This window comes from Pan troglodytes, chromosome 10 (genome assembly GCF_028858775.2).
Source record: "Pan troglodytes isolate AG18354 chromosome 10, NHGRI_mPanTro3-v2.0_pri, whole genome shotgun sequence".
Classification (NCBI taxonomy): domain Eukaryota; kingdom Metazoa; phylum Chordata; class Mammalia; order Primates; family Hominidae; genus Pan; species Pan troglodytes.
Window position 1 is genome coordinate 116,195,888 of NC_072408.2, and position 15,119 is coordinate 116,211,006.

The 15,119-nt window shown below is 43.1% G+C and overlaps 1 protein-coding gene across 1 annotated transcript in view; it reads left to right on the forward strand.

Moving 5' to 3' along the window:
- Positions 1–3,359: 3,359 nt before the first annotated feature.
- The window catches only part of MYO1H (myosin IH), a 59,874-nt gene continuing 48,114 nt past the window's right edge, over positions 3,360–15,119 (forward strand). Inside the window, exons 1-4 of the mRNA XM_016924149.4 lie at positions 3,360–3,518; positions 7,995–8,110; positions 11,034–11,232; positions 12,390–12,470. Coding sequence (XP_016779638.2) covers positions 3,393–3,518; positions 7,995–8,110; positions 11,034–11,232; positions 12,390–12,470 — 522 coding nt within the window. The 5' untranslated portion in view covers positions 3,360–3,392. The remainder of the gene's footprint in view (positions 3,519–7,994; positions 8,111–11,033; positions 11,233–12,389; positions 12,471–15,119) is intronic.

Below are 15,119 nucleotides of genomic sequence, written 5' to 3' on the forward strand. Positions count from 1 at the left end.
TGTCTCACTCTGTTGCCTAGGCTGGAGTGTAGCAGTGCAATCATGGCTCATTGCAGCCTCAGCCTTCTGAGGTTCATGCGATCCTCCCACTTCAGCCTCATGAGCAGCTGGGACTACAGGCACGCACCGCCACACCCAGCTAGTTTTCGTATTTTTAGTAGAGACAGAGTTTCAACATGTTACTCAGGCTGGTTTCAAACTCCTGGGCTCAAGTGATCCGCCTGCCTTGGCCTCCCAAAGTGCCAGGATTACAAACACGAGCTACCACGCCCAGCCTGAAATCACTAAAATATTGTTTGATCTAAATGCATTGTTTTGAATGTTAGGTTGCTAGTGATTAAGGCTCTTCTAGCTCCATTTGGCTAGTGTAGGGAGACATCTGGTGGCCATTCTGTTTTTTAAAACTTTTTTTATGGAAAACTTCAAATTTATGCAAAGTAAACAGAATAGTGTCATAAATCCCCCTCTACCCACCACCTAGCTTTAACAATTAACATTCTGCCATTCCGTTTATATTCACACCTCCAGCCAATCCCTACCTCTTCCCCACTTATTTTTTATGGTTGTTTTTCAAAAATAAAATTTACATATAGTGAAATGCACACAATTTTAACAGTTTATCTTGACCGATAGATATACTCATGTAACCCACAGCCCTATCATGATATGGAATGTTTTCATCACTCCAAAAATGTCATTTGCCTGACAACTCCTCAACTAGGCAACAATTGTTCTGATTTTTCACTGTGGATTAGTTTTGCTTGTCCCAGTGTGCCATATCAATGGAATCCTACAGTACGACTCTTTTGTGTCTGGGCTCTTTCACTCAGCATAATGTCTGTGAGAGTCATCCATGCTCTTGCGTGTACCCGTTATTTCTCTTTTATTGCTGTCCTCCTTCTATTGTACAGATGGGCCACAGCCATTCTCCAGTTGATGGGGATTTGGATTGTTTCCAGTTAGGGGCCGTTCTGAATAAAGTTGAGCATGAGTTGAACTTCATGTTCAAGTCTTTTTGTAGACATATGTTTACATTTCTCTTGTGTAAATACTTAGGAGTGGAATCGCTGGATCAAAGAATAGAGGCATGGTTAACTTCATTAGAAACTGCCAGATCTTTTTCCCAAAGTGATTCTCTTTGCATTCCTACCAGAAGTGCGAGAGAATTCTGTCTGCTCCGCGTCCTCACCAGTATTTGGTGTTGTCAGTGTTTTTAATTTTAACTATTGTGGTGGTATCTCATTGTGGTTTTAATTTGTGTTTCCCTGATGACTAACAATGTTGACCATTTTTCTATGTGTGTATTGCCAATTTGTCTATCTTCCCTTGTGAAGTGTCTATTCAAGTCTTTTGCCAAATTTTCATTGGGTTTGTCTTTTTATTATTGGACTGTAGGTGTCTTTTATTCTGGATACAAATTCTTTGCGTCTGTATAATTTAGGAATATTTTCTGCTGTTCTGTGACTTGCCTATTTTCTTAACAGTGTCTTCTAATGAGAAGCTTTATATTTGGTGAAGTCTGATTTCTTATTTTGTGTCTTTTATTATTATTTCTTCCTGGCTCTCATCTAAGAAAACTTTGCCTTCCCCTGGTTACAAAGATGGTCCCCTTGTTTACTTCCAGTAGCTTTATATAGATTTTAAATTTGCATTTAGGTCTAAGATGCATCTCAAGTTCGTGTGTGTGTGTGTGTGTGTGTGTGTGTGTGTAGTGTAGTGTAGTGTAATGTAATATAGGGACTGAAATGCATTTTTACTTTCTTTTTCTATTTATATATTTTTAAGTAGAGATGGGAATCTCCCTGTGTTGCCCAGGCTGGTCTCCAACTCCTGGCTTTAGACAATCCTCCTGCCTCAGCATCCCAGTGTGCTGGGATCACAGCTGTGAGCCACCACACACAACTGCAATTTTTTTTCTTTATAAATATCTAGTTGTTCCTGCACCATTGGACGGAAATGTTTTCCATTTCTGTGCTGAATTGTTTTGGGACCTCTAGTGAAAATCAATTGAGACGCAGTCTTATTAAACACAGTCTTATTCTAGCTTTGTTTTTCTTTTGCAAGGTTAATTTGGCTATGCTAGGACCTTTGCATATCCATATGTACCAGTTGTCAATTTATTGCCTCTCAGATCCAAATTCACCCTTCATTACCTGCTGAGCAATAACAAACTGCACGCTTTAGGCATTTCTCCTTAAAGTGAACACAATGTCATTTTTGTCACTAGAGGGCACTGGAGGGACATTGCAAAGGCAGGCGGCTTCTCTTCCTGATGTCCTTTGCTATGTTTTGCTTTTTCTTGTTTTCAGACTGTACATTCTGCTGCACGTGGTATGTGGGGGGGACACACACTAACTGTGTGCCCAGAGCACATAGTCTCTCAGTGACCTCACAGCTCTGGCCAAGGGCCTGGTGACCACTTTGTCACAGCCCTCCTGATGCAGACATTACACACTCCAGGCTTCATACCTACTCCTGTTCCCTCTCCCAACACACACCTGCCCTCTGGCCGCAGCTTGCCTGAGCCCTGGAAGGTTGATTTCCTTGGCCCCCTCCATGGTCTCCCATCCAGCAGCGCGGGTGCTCAGGAAGGTCATGCCTGGTGCCTGCCCAGTGACCGAACCAGCTCTGGCCCTGGTATCCTGGTGAGATTCTTTGCCATCCAATGGGCTGTAGCCACACCTTCTCCAGTGACGTCTGAAGCCCATCCTTGGAGAGGAACACTCCAAGTTTGTCCTTCCTTAAATATTCCTCTGTAGCAAGAATTTCCCTTTCTGGCCCAAACTCCTCACCACCCATGTGAGAATTACAAAGTGAGTTTACACAATTAACACTTACTGAAATAAAGAAAAATTAATTTAAAAAAAAGAAAAAATTCAAGCTTGACTAATCAACATAAAGGAAACATTAATTTTAAAAAAACATTTATTGAGTACATGGTTGTCAGGAAAGCAAGTCTGGGTATGTTGTCTAGGTTCATTTTCTGGCTGCGTCTTTTGGCAGATTTTGGGCGTGGCTTATGACATTCCTATGCCTCAGTTTTCTCATCTGTAGAATGGGCATCATAATAGTATTTCATAGGGTCAGAATGAAGATCAAATGAAACAGTATAAGTCAAGTGTTTAGAATAGTACCTAACAGTAAACACTTGGTTCCTATCAGCTGCTGCTATTCCTATTTTTTATGATTATGATCTTGTATCCCCAACCATATTGTAAACTCTAAGTGAAGACGGCATAATTTAATGCTGGCTCTCTACTATCCCAGGGTTTAGCATCTTGTTATTTCCATGCATTAGACGTGTAATAGATATTACCAAATAGATGAGCTGCTGAAGAATGTTCTATTTCCCGTAGAAAGAAGACGTGAGGAGGAAACACATCCGTCTGCACATGGAAGGGGCGCTGACTGCCCGGGACAAGGTCGGGGTTCAGGATTTTGTGCTATTGGACGCGTACACCAGCGAATCTGCCTTTGTCGACAACCTCCGCAAGCGTTTCAGCAAGAACCTCATATACGTAACGTGACCCACTTCTCAGCTGTTTTTCTAGGGTGGTTGTTCCCTTCTTGCCTTCACGACTTTGATGAGTGCGAATAATAGCACTCTATTAGGTTAGACATTAAAGGGAGATACTGAGGCGCCACTCTTAGATGCACTTCGATCCTTTGTGCTAAGACGTTTATGGCTGCCCGTGACAGAGACCCAACTTACACCAGCCTAAGTCACTAAAAGGAATCAGTCCATGTCTGTTACTGTAGGTCCCGGGACTAGATCTAGGGTTTCAGACAATGTCTGGCGACTCCTTCTCAATCTCTGCTCTGCTTTCTTAGGCATCCATTTCTTTCTCAAGTGCATGGCAGCAAGATGGCTGCCCTCAGATCCAGGCTGTCATTTTATCAGCTTAGGGTTGCTGCCGAGAAGCGAGCCAATACTCTGGGGATAAGCTCTAGTAAATGGCCCAAGTTGACATTGATCAGCTCTGATTGGCCCACTTTCGGTCATGTGCCTGTCTCTGAACCAATCTCATGGCTAGAAATGAAGACTATTCTGATTGGCCAGGCTCTTACCAGGCCTGCCCCTGAAGGTGAGGGGTGGAGTTGGAGCCCTGGACGGTATAGGCAGAGAGCTGGGGAAGAGGGTTCCCCAAAGGACTCTGTTGGGAGAAAGGGGCAGAGATACCAAGCAGGCAAAAATAAGAGCTGTCCACCACACCCCACGAATGGTCAAGGGTCGAGAATGCAGCACTTACCAAACTTCTCAGATTGATCTTGTCACATCTAGTTTTTATTCAAAAGCTAGTTTTCGTTAAATTCCCATTTATCACCACACTCTGATTTGAGGGTCGTTTTTCAGGTAAATTCCTCTAGGGTAAACTTCATAGTGTCCCTGTGTATGTCGTGGGTGTTATTAAAATTATTTAATTTTTTGAGATTTTATTAGCTTTTTGCCAAGAGTAAATTAGACAGAAGTGGTTTAAAAATAATTGTCTTATAGCTATTTTTGTTTGTAATGCTGCCCGTGACTTAATCTATATGTTGAAACCAAGGATACCAGAAGAAGTAAACAAGGTGTTTCTTAGAGTACATATCCTAGAGCCTAACTTTCATAATTATCACCCTTAATTGTAGAAATAGAAAAACTAATTTTATGTACAGGAAAAGGAAAAAATAGCATGGTACAGAGAAGTACAAATGGCATGACAGGATCATTGCGATTAAGCTAAATGTTTCTGATTTGAACGGATACATTTCAGAAACTGTCTTCCACCCTGAATTTCTACTGATTGAAGTAATATGGGGTTTTAGTGAAACTTCTCTGCTTTGGTTCTCTGTTTGATTTTTGTCCTGGAGATTGGAGAACGATTTTAGCGTAATCTTTTTTTTTTTTTTTTGAGTTGGGTCTTGCTAAGTTGCCCAGGCTAGTCTTGAACTCCTGGGTTCAAGCACTCCTCCTGCCTCAGCCTCCCACGTAGCTGGGATTACAGGCACACACCACCACACCCAGCTATTTTAGCATAACCTTAATATATACTTTAGTGCATCCTGTATTTGAAACAGCTACACACTGAGAATCTGAGAATACCAGATGTATTTTCCAAGGAGTATATTAATTTTTTTTCTATATAAGAGCTTGGAGCTCTTTGTTTATTCATAATTGTATTTCAAAAGCCTTATGTTAGTGGTTATATTATAAATATAAGTAAGTACTTGAAAAACTTGAATATGAGTAGAATTTAATGTTGAAATCTAGGAATATAAGTGCCAGTAGCGGGAGTGTTTTGCCCAATTTTAGGAGGTTTGTAGGTATACCCATCCTGTTTTCTTGTTTGTTTGGTTTTTTTCTTTTTCATATGGAGTCTCACTCTGTCGCCCAGGCTGGGGTGCAGTGGCCCCGATCTTGGCTCACTGCAACCTCCGCCACCCGGGTTCAAGCAATTCTCCTGCCTCAGCCTCCCAAGTAGCTGGGATTACAGGCATCCGCCACCATGCCTGGCTAATTTTTTTGTATTTTTAGTAGAGATGGGGTTTCATCATGTTGGCCAGGCTGGTCTCAAACTCCTGACCTTGGGTGATCCACCTGCCTCAGCCTCCCAGAGTCCTGGGATTACTGTGCCCGGCCCACCCATCCTACTTTCACTCAATGCCAGAGAGACCTTTAAGAACCATAAATCAGGTTACGTGCTCCCCTCTTAAAGTTGTCCATTCATGTGTAATAGTTTAGGGAGGTATTTCTCTTTTTTTGTATCTTCAACTTTTAACTTCAGGGGTACATGTGCAGGATGTGCAGGTTTGTTACATAGGTAAACGTGCTGTGGTGGTTTGCTGCACAGATCAACCCATCACCAAGGTATTAAGACCAGCATGCATTAGCTATTCTTCCTGATGCTCTCTGTCCCCCGCAACAAGCCCCAGTGGGTGTTGTTCCCCCCTCCCCCACAAATGTGTCCATGTGTCCTCATCATTTAGTTCCCACTTATTAGCAAGAACACGCAGTGTTTGGTTTTCTGTTCCTGCATTAGTTTGCTGAGGATAATGGCTTCTAGCTACTTCCATGTCCCAGCAAAGGACATGATCTCGTTCCTTTTTATGGCTACATAGTATTCCATAGTGTATATGCACTATATTTTCTTTATTCAGTCTATCATTGATGGGCATTTGGGTTCATTCCATGTCTTTGATGTTGTGAATAGTGCCGCAGTGAACACACATGTACATGTATCTTTATAATAGAATGATTTATATTTCTTTGGGATTGCTGGGTCAAATGGTATTTCTGCCTCTAGATCTTTGAGGAATCGCCACACTGTTTTCCACAATGGTTGAACTAATTTACACTCCCACCAACAGTGTAAAAGCCTTCCTTTTTCTCCACTGCCTTGCCAGCATCTGTTATTTTTTTACTTTTTAATAATCGCCATTCTGACTGGTGTGAGATGATATCTCATTGTGGTTTGGATTTGCATTTCTGTAATGATCGGTGGTGTTGAGCTTTTTTTCATATGATTGTTGGCTGCATGTATGTCTTCTTTTTGCGAAGTGTCTGTTTATTTTCCTTTGCCCACTTTTTAATGGGATTGTTTTTTCTTGTAAGTTTGTTTAAATTCCTTGTAGACTGGATATTAGACCTTTGTCAGGTGGATAGCTTGTAGAACTTTTCTCCCTTTCTGTAGGTTGCCTGTTCACTCTGGTGATAGTTTCTTTGGCTGTGCAGAAGCTCTTTAGTTTAATTAGATCCCATTTGTCAATTTTTGCTTTTGTTACAATTGCTTTTGGCATTTTCATCATGAAATCTTTGTAGGGCAGGTATTTTATTTCAATAGGGGAGTGTGGTATCTCTGCCATCCACTGCATTTAGAATAAAACCCCAATTCCTCATGGGAGCCCACGGAGCCTGTATGATCTGAGCCTGCTCCATCTTCGACATCCTCTCTTGCTAGTCTCCATTCTGCCCTCACTCGGGCTTTAACCACAATGGCCTCTCATGCCCCTAGCCTGCCTCATGTATCCCTTCAGCCTGAAATGCCCTTCCTGCCTACTTTGTTTACAGCTGGCTCCTTCAAGCTCTGCTCAGGTGTCACCTCCTTAAAGAAGTCTTCCCGGCCAGGCGCGGTGGCTCACACCTGTAATCCCAGCACTTTGGGAGGCCGAGGCAGGCAGATCGCCTGAGGTCAGGAGTTCAAGACCAGCCTGGCCAACATGGTGAAACTGCATCTCTACTAAAAATACAAAATTAGCTGGGGGTGGTGGCGCATGCCTGTAATCCCAGCTATGGGAGGCTGAGGAGAATCACTTGAACCTGGGAGGCAGAGGTTGCAATGAGCCGAGATCAAGCCACTGCACTCCAGCCTGGGCAGCAAAGTGAGACTCTGTCTCAAAAAAAGAAGAAGAAGAAGACTTCCCCATGCCTGCTAATATGGCCTGCTTTTATTGTTTGTACCCTCGTTATGCTATGTATACCTTTCTTTTTATTTATTTATTTAGTTAGTTTTTTGAGTCGGAGTCTCACTCTGTCACCCAGGCTGGAGTGCAGTGGCTGATCTCGGCTCACTGCAACCTCCGCCTCCTGGGTTCAAGAGATTCTCCTGCCTCCGCCTCCCGAGTAACTGGGACTACAGGCATGCACCATCACACCTGGCTAATTTTTTGTATTTTTAGTAGAGATGGGGTTTTACCATGTTAGCCAGGATGGTCTCGATCTCCTGACCTGTGATCCACCCGCCTCAGCCTCCCAAAGTGCTGGGATTACAGGCATGATCCACCGTGCCCGGCCATGTACACCTTTCTTAACACTGATCTCTTCCTGCAGCTGTCTTCATTCCTCAGCTGTTTGTCTGCTGTCTCCCTCATACACCTGCCATGTAAGCTCCCAGCAGAGACCCCGCCTGATTTATCATTTTAAATCCTCCATGTGGAATGAACACATGGGGATCATCATGTGTGACAGTCTTTTGCACCCCAGAATTCCTCACTTGTGCTTTGGTCCATTTCTCTAGACATATATTGGCACCCTCCTCGTGTCTGTGAATCCATACCAGGAGCTCGGAATCTACACTGTGAGCCAGATGGAACTTTATCAAGGGGTCAATTTCTTTGAACTGCCACCACATGTGTAAGTAGCATCCACAGGATCATCACTAGGAGGATTTTTCTTTTTCCCCTTCCTCTCTCTCCTTCCTTCTCACCACGCATCTGTCCATCCATTCATCCATCCATCCATCCATCCGCCCACCCATCCATTCATCCACCTATCCATCCACCTATCTATCCATCCATCCACATATCCATCCATCCGCCTATCCATCCATCCATTTACCTATCCATCCACCTACCTATCCATCGATACATCCATCCATCCATCCATCTAAATCCTTGATGCATGTTTATTAGGTTCTGTACCTCATTTAAGCCCTTGCCTTCTTGTGAAGTAAGTATTCCAAAGTAGTAGAAAACTTTAGAGGGTCTTTATGGAATCTCAGCTTAAATATGAAAAGAGGTGCAACCTGTGTGTAACTGCTGAGAAATTTAAGTGTGGCTGGAGAGATGTCTTCTCCGGGAAGAGGGTTGCTATAGTGCCATCTACTGGTGCCTGAGTGTCACAGCGGCTAAGAGGACTGCCGTTGGTAGAAACTTCCCAGGGCTGTGGAAGCTTAAGAGGTGCAAATTTCTTCATTCCTCTCCCCTATGTATAACCTATGGTAATAATAATTTGTAGATGGTGATTATATTTTTAGTACACAACATTTTATTCTGTTTTATGCAAGTTTTTGAAAATACATACTCGCCTGCAGTATGGCCAGAATTTGTTTTTATGTAACACTATAAGCTGACAGGGTAGAATTATTCACCTGAACTCAGATCTCTTGTCTCCAAACACCATGTTTCCTTCTTAACATGTAACTGACTCTGTAAAAACAATCTGTTTAGATTTCTCATTTAATTCAGAAGTTAATTAAAAGGGACTGAAATAAAAATTTGCATGTAGTTAGAGATTACTGGTTAGTTACACATTAATTCAGAGTTTCTAGAGCCATTTCACAGAAGCTAGAAAATATAACCACTTTGATATCAGTTTTCACAAACTTGAGTACATTTTTAGGCCTTAAAACCTTACCATTTTAAATAATTTCCCTTGTATTTGAAAATAACGTATAACCCATATTTTCTGCTAAATAATGCCATTTGTTTATCACTATGCCTGATTGGTCAAATGTTCTAATAGTTATTTAACATTCAAAACAATGACTACCAAAAAAAAAAAAAAAAGGAAAGTTGAGCAATTTTTTCTTGCCCAGGCTTTGCTGAATTTTCTAGTTTTTCTCCCTCTTGACTTCTAGGCTAATATTTAGATTCTGCCTCTGTTGTCTTGGTGACTCAGCTATTCCACTTTCTAAGGCACTTATAAGCCTTTCTGCATCACCACCATATATATGTTGAGACAGGGTCTCGCTTTGTCACCCAGACTGGAGAGCAGTGACACAGTAATGGATCACTGCAGCCTCCACCTCCCAGAGCTCAGGTGATCCTCCAGCCTCAGCCTCCTAAGTAGCCAGGACTACAGGCACACACCACCACCCTGGCTAATTTTTGTAATTTTTATAGAGACAGGGTCTCAGTGTGTTGCCCATGCTGGTCTCGAACTCCTGGGGCTCTAGCGATCTGCCTGCCTCAGCCTCCGAAAGTGCTGGAATTACAGGGTGTGAGCCACCATGCCCAGCCACCACCATGTATTAAAAGCCGAAATGGCTTTGGAACTCTGCCTGGTATTCAGGTTATATTCCTGGGATACCTTCATGCTTTGGTGTCTGATCTTGAAGATAAAACGCTTCTCATAGTTTTACCTCTTGTCCTAAAGATATCACTGAAGTTTGTTAATCTCTTTGGTTTCCTGCCACTCCATTTTTAGTATTCTAGGTTTTGAGGGAAAAAATACATGAGATCTTACTCTATTTATTGAATTGAATTATTTAGTATTTAGACAAGATTGTTATTTTCACCTAGAGTTAATAGAACGTCTCTTGGAGATGTAACTTAGTAGCTGGCTTATTCTTATAAAACATGTTGATGGATTAAAAACATAAATTTGGTGAACTTTAAAAAATATTTTCAGGCCAGGCGCGGTGGCTCACACCTGTAATCCCAGCACTTTGGGAGGCTGAGGCAGGTGGATCACGAGGTCAGGAGTTTGAGACCAGCCTGATCAACATGGTGAAACCCCGTCTCTACTAAAAATAAAAAAATTAGCCAGGCGTGGTAGTGCGCACTTATAATCCCAGCTACTCGGGAGACTGTGGCATGAGAATCGCTTGAACTTGGGAGGCAGAGGTTGCAATGAGCTCAAATCGTGCTACTGCACTCTGGCCTGGGCGACAGAGCGAGACTCCATCTCAAAAAAAAAAAAAAAACTCAAATTCTTCCTTTTAGCTCTTCTACTATTTGAGTTTTGATATCTAGTACACTCTATATCTGATTAGTCAGTGGGTCGTGGTAGAGGATTTTTTGTTTTTTTGTTTTTCGGGTTTGGGTTTTTTGGTTTTGTTTTTTGTTGGTTTGTGTTGTTGTTGTTGTTGTTGTTGTTGTTGTTTTTGAGACAGAGTCTTGCTCTGTTGCCCAGCCTGGAGTGCAATGGCGTAATCTTGGCTCACTGCAACTTCTGCCTCCCAGGTTCAAGCAATTCTCCTGCCTCAGCCTCCCGAGTAGCTGGGATTACAAGCGTGCACCACCATACCTGGCTAATTTTTGTATCTTTTTTTTAGTACAGAAGGGGTTTCATCATGTTGGCCAGGCTAGTCTCGAACTCCTGACCTCAAGTGATCCACCCGCCTCAGCTTCCCAGAGTGCTGGGATTACAAGCATGAGCCACTGTGCCCCACCTATGGAAAGGGTTTGATATGTGTTTGAGCTCATTGTCCTTGTACCACAGTCTGGATGTGGCTTCCTGGAGATGGAGCACCTCATTTTTCTTCTTTGGTGGGTGTCAGAGTCAAGGGAAGTACCATTAAAACCAATTTGTTTCCGTCTCACTCCTCCTCCAGCTACGCTATAGCCGACAACGCTTACCGAATGATGTGTGCTGAACTAAATAACCATTTCATCCTCATTTCTGGAGAGAGTGGGGCAGGGAAAACAGAGGCCTCCAAGAAAATTCTCGAGTATTTTGCAGTGACCTGCCCAATGACCCAGTCACTACAAATAGCCCGTGACAGACTGCTGTTCTCCAACCCAGTGCTGGAGGTAAGCGATCTCTGGGGACCAGTCGAAGGGAGTTCAGGGAGGTCACTAAGTGAGACAAATCCTGTCTGGGCAGGTCAGTCAAAATGGGCAGGTCACTGTTAAGAAAAGAGGTCACACAGATAGTGTCACAGTTAAGGGTGTGACCTGGAACTAAGCCCATTTCCCCATTTGTTGAATGGGTCTGCTTATAGTACCTACCTTTTAAGACATTTGGTTTTTGTTTTGTTTTCGTTTTTTTTTTTTTTTTTTTTTCCGAGACGGAGTCTCTCTCCGTCACCCAGGCCTGGAGTACAGTGGCACAATCTCGGCTCACAGAAACCTCCGCCTCCTGAGTTTAAGCAATTCTCCTGCTTCAGCTTCCCAAGTAGCTGTACTTGGGACGTACTTGGGATGATAGGCATGTACCATCATTCCCAGCTAATTTTTGCATTTTTAGTAGAGACGGGGTTTCGCCATGTTGGTCAGGCTGATCTGGAACTCCTGACCTCAGGTGACCTTCCCTGCATCAGCCTCCCAAAGTGCTGTAATTACAGGCGTGAGCCACCACACCCAGCCTAAGAAGTTTTGAGGCTTAAGTGAAACAGATGCACAAAAAACACACAGCAGAATTAGGAAGCACCAAAAATAATGTATTATTTATTAATAGTTTTCTTATTATTGAGTTAAAATTATTTTGGTTATGATTACTTCCACTATTGCAATTCACTGACTTGCTGAACAAGTCATTTTCTCCTGTGTTTTTGTGGCCCTTTCTATAAATGAAGATGTTTATAGTTGAAGGAATTTTCCCAGTGGACCCTTTGAGCAGAGCAACGTGGTATAAAAAGGGGTCTGGCGATGGGGGCTGTCCACTGTACCTTCTAGAACAGCATGGGGCTAGGGTTCTATGTACCCCTCCTGAGACCATTTCCAATATATTCCTAATTGGATTCTAGGAAGAAGATATTGTTCCCCTTTTCTCCCCGGGTCCAGATCTAGTGTTTGGCATTAAATTCTCTGTAGTTAGCGATTCCTTCTTAGAAGATAAAGCATGCCTTTCCTCCCTGGCTCCTTCCGCTCTCTCTCCTCCATTTTTGTAATAAGTGTATTATTTGGGGTCAGAAATTTGACACGCATGGTGAGCTTAAATGACAGTGAATGACACTTTGTATTCCAAGGCTTTTGGAAATGCCAGAACGCTCCGGAATGACAACTCCAGCAGATTTGGGAAATACATGGATATACAATTTGATTTTCAGGTACACTGAAGCTCCTACTACTGGTTCATGGGGACCCCTTATTTTGCCAGTGACGGAACCCAAGCCAAGGCCCCTTAAGGGGAGAACGGCATTTTTTGGCTCAAGCTATTTAAAAAAATATCCAGGGTTAGTGCTTGTTTTAGGAAATGCAAATAAAGACCACAATGAGATAACATTTTATACCATCTGGATGGGCAAAAACTAAAAAGTCTGATCTATACCAGGTGTTGATGAAGATATGGATCATAAGGAATTCTTACACATTGCTGGTGGGGTGTAAAATATTGGAAAATTATTGGAAAATGGGTTGTACCAGAGATACGATGCTATCTTAAGAAGCTGAAAAAACATAATCTAAGGTGCAACCATCCCGCTTCCAGAGATATCTCTACAGATGCGTAAGCATGTCCATAAGAGCACTGCTCATCATCATGAGCAAGTAAACGGACTGAACAGCACCAACACATCTGGAGAGAACTGAAATGTCCATCGACAGGAGAATGACTACACTGTGGTGTGTTCACACCAACAGGCATTACACTGCAGAGAGCAAACAAACCACAGCTACACCTCATGTGGATGGGTCTTGGGAACATACTGTATGCCAGCATGATATCATTTTTTCCATTAAGCTTAAAAACAAATCACAAGGGCCGGATGCAGTGGCTCATGCCTGTAATCCCAGCAATTTGAGAGGCCAAGGTGGGTAGATTACCTGAGCTCAGGAGTTCAAGACCAGCCTGGTCAACATTGTGAAACCCCATCTCTAAAAAAAAAAATACAAAAAATTAGCCATTCATGGTGGTGTGTGCCTGTAATCCCAGCTACTCGGAAGGCTGAGGCAGGAGAATTGCTTGAACCTGGGAGGTGGAGGTTGCAGTTGGCACCACTGCACTCCAGCCCGGGCAACAAGAGCGAAACTTCCTCTCAAAAAAAAAAAAAAAAAAAAAAAGACACAAGTAAACAATATATTGTTTAGGCATGCCTGCTTACCTGGCAGGGGCCAGCACTCTTTTTCGGATACAGCCAGATAGTAAGTATTTTAGGCTTTGTGAGCCATTCAGCCATACAGTCGCAATGACCCAAGTCCACTCTTGTAGCATGAAAGCAGCCATGGACAATGTGTAGGTGAATGAGCGTAGCTGTGTTAGACACAGAAGTGGGGCTAAGGCAAGCAGGAAAGGAAGGCAGAATTCTCAAGGGCTCATAATTCCAAGTGGTAAAATGACACATGGGGGAGCAGCAGCTGTATGAGCACGGAGCTCAATGTTGAGGACAAACTGGCTCAAGGATTTCCCAGAGGCTGGGATGTGGGCCTCTGGTGGAGTGGATTTGGAAAGAAATTTAATAGCTATGCATATTTGAAAATTTTTTTGAAACTTCAACACATATACTGAAAAGGCCGTAAAACATGAGGATAGCCCAGTGAATTTTTATGTATGTGTCCACCTCTGTAACCACCACCCAGATCAAGACATAAAAATTTCTAGCATCCAGGCCAGGCCTGGTGGCTCGCACCTGTAATCCCAGCCCTTTGGGAGGCCGAGGTGGGCAGATCACCCGAGGTCAGGAGTTCGAGACCAGCCTGGCCAACATGGTGAAACCCTGTCTCTAATAAAAATATGAAAATTAGCCGAGTGTGGTGGCGCACACCTGTAGTCCCAGCTACTCAGGAGGCTGAGGCATGAGAAACACTTGAACTTGGGAGGCAGAGGTTGCAGTGAGCCCAGATTGTGCCACTGCACTCCAGCCTGAGCAAGAGAGTGAGACTCTGTCTCAAAAAAAAAAAAAAAAAAAAATGCTAGCATCTGAAGGCCAGGCATGGTGACTCACACCTGTAATCCCAGCACTTTGGGAGGTCGAGGTGGGAGGATTGCTTGAGTCTAGGAGTTCAAGACCAGCCTGGGCAACATAGTGAGACCCCCGTCTTTACAAAAAACAAAAACAAAATAGTAAGGCACAGTGGTGCATGCCTATAGTCCCAGTTACTTGGGAGGCTGAGGTGGGAGAATTGCTTGAGCCCAGGCATTTGAGGTTATAGTGAGCCATGATCAGGCCACAGCACTCCAGCCTGGGCAACAGAGCAAGACCCTATCTCTTAAAAATTCTAACATCCAAAAGCTTTTCCTGCCCTTCCCCAACACACTCCCCCTTCCCACTGCCCACTGTTCTGACCTCTGTGATCACAGGTTCATTTCACTGGTCATTGAAGTGCATATGAATGAAATTACACAGTATGTTCTATTTTGTGCCTGGCTTCTTTCAATCAACGTATCTGTCAGATTCATCCATGTCCTTGCATGTAGCAGTTGTTCACTTTTTGATTATATGACTATGTCACAACTTATCTGTTCTACTTTTGATGGACATTTGGGCTGTTTGCAATTTAGGACCGTGACATATAGCACTTTGAACATCCTTGCACATGCCCTTTAGTAGATTTACATTGGATTAAAGAAGTGGAATTGTGGGGTTCTTACCAGCAAAGCAGTGTTAGGATAATTAATGATGGTTCCGGTTGCTCCATACCCTTGCCAACATTTATATTGTTCATCCTTTTGAGAAATTCTGGTGGGATATAGTGGTTTTTCACTGTGATTTAAGTTTGTATCTCCCTGGTGATTAATGACATTTTGCTTCTTGGCCACT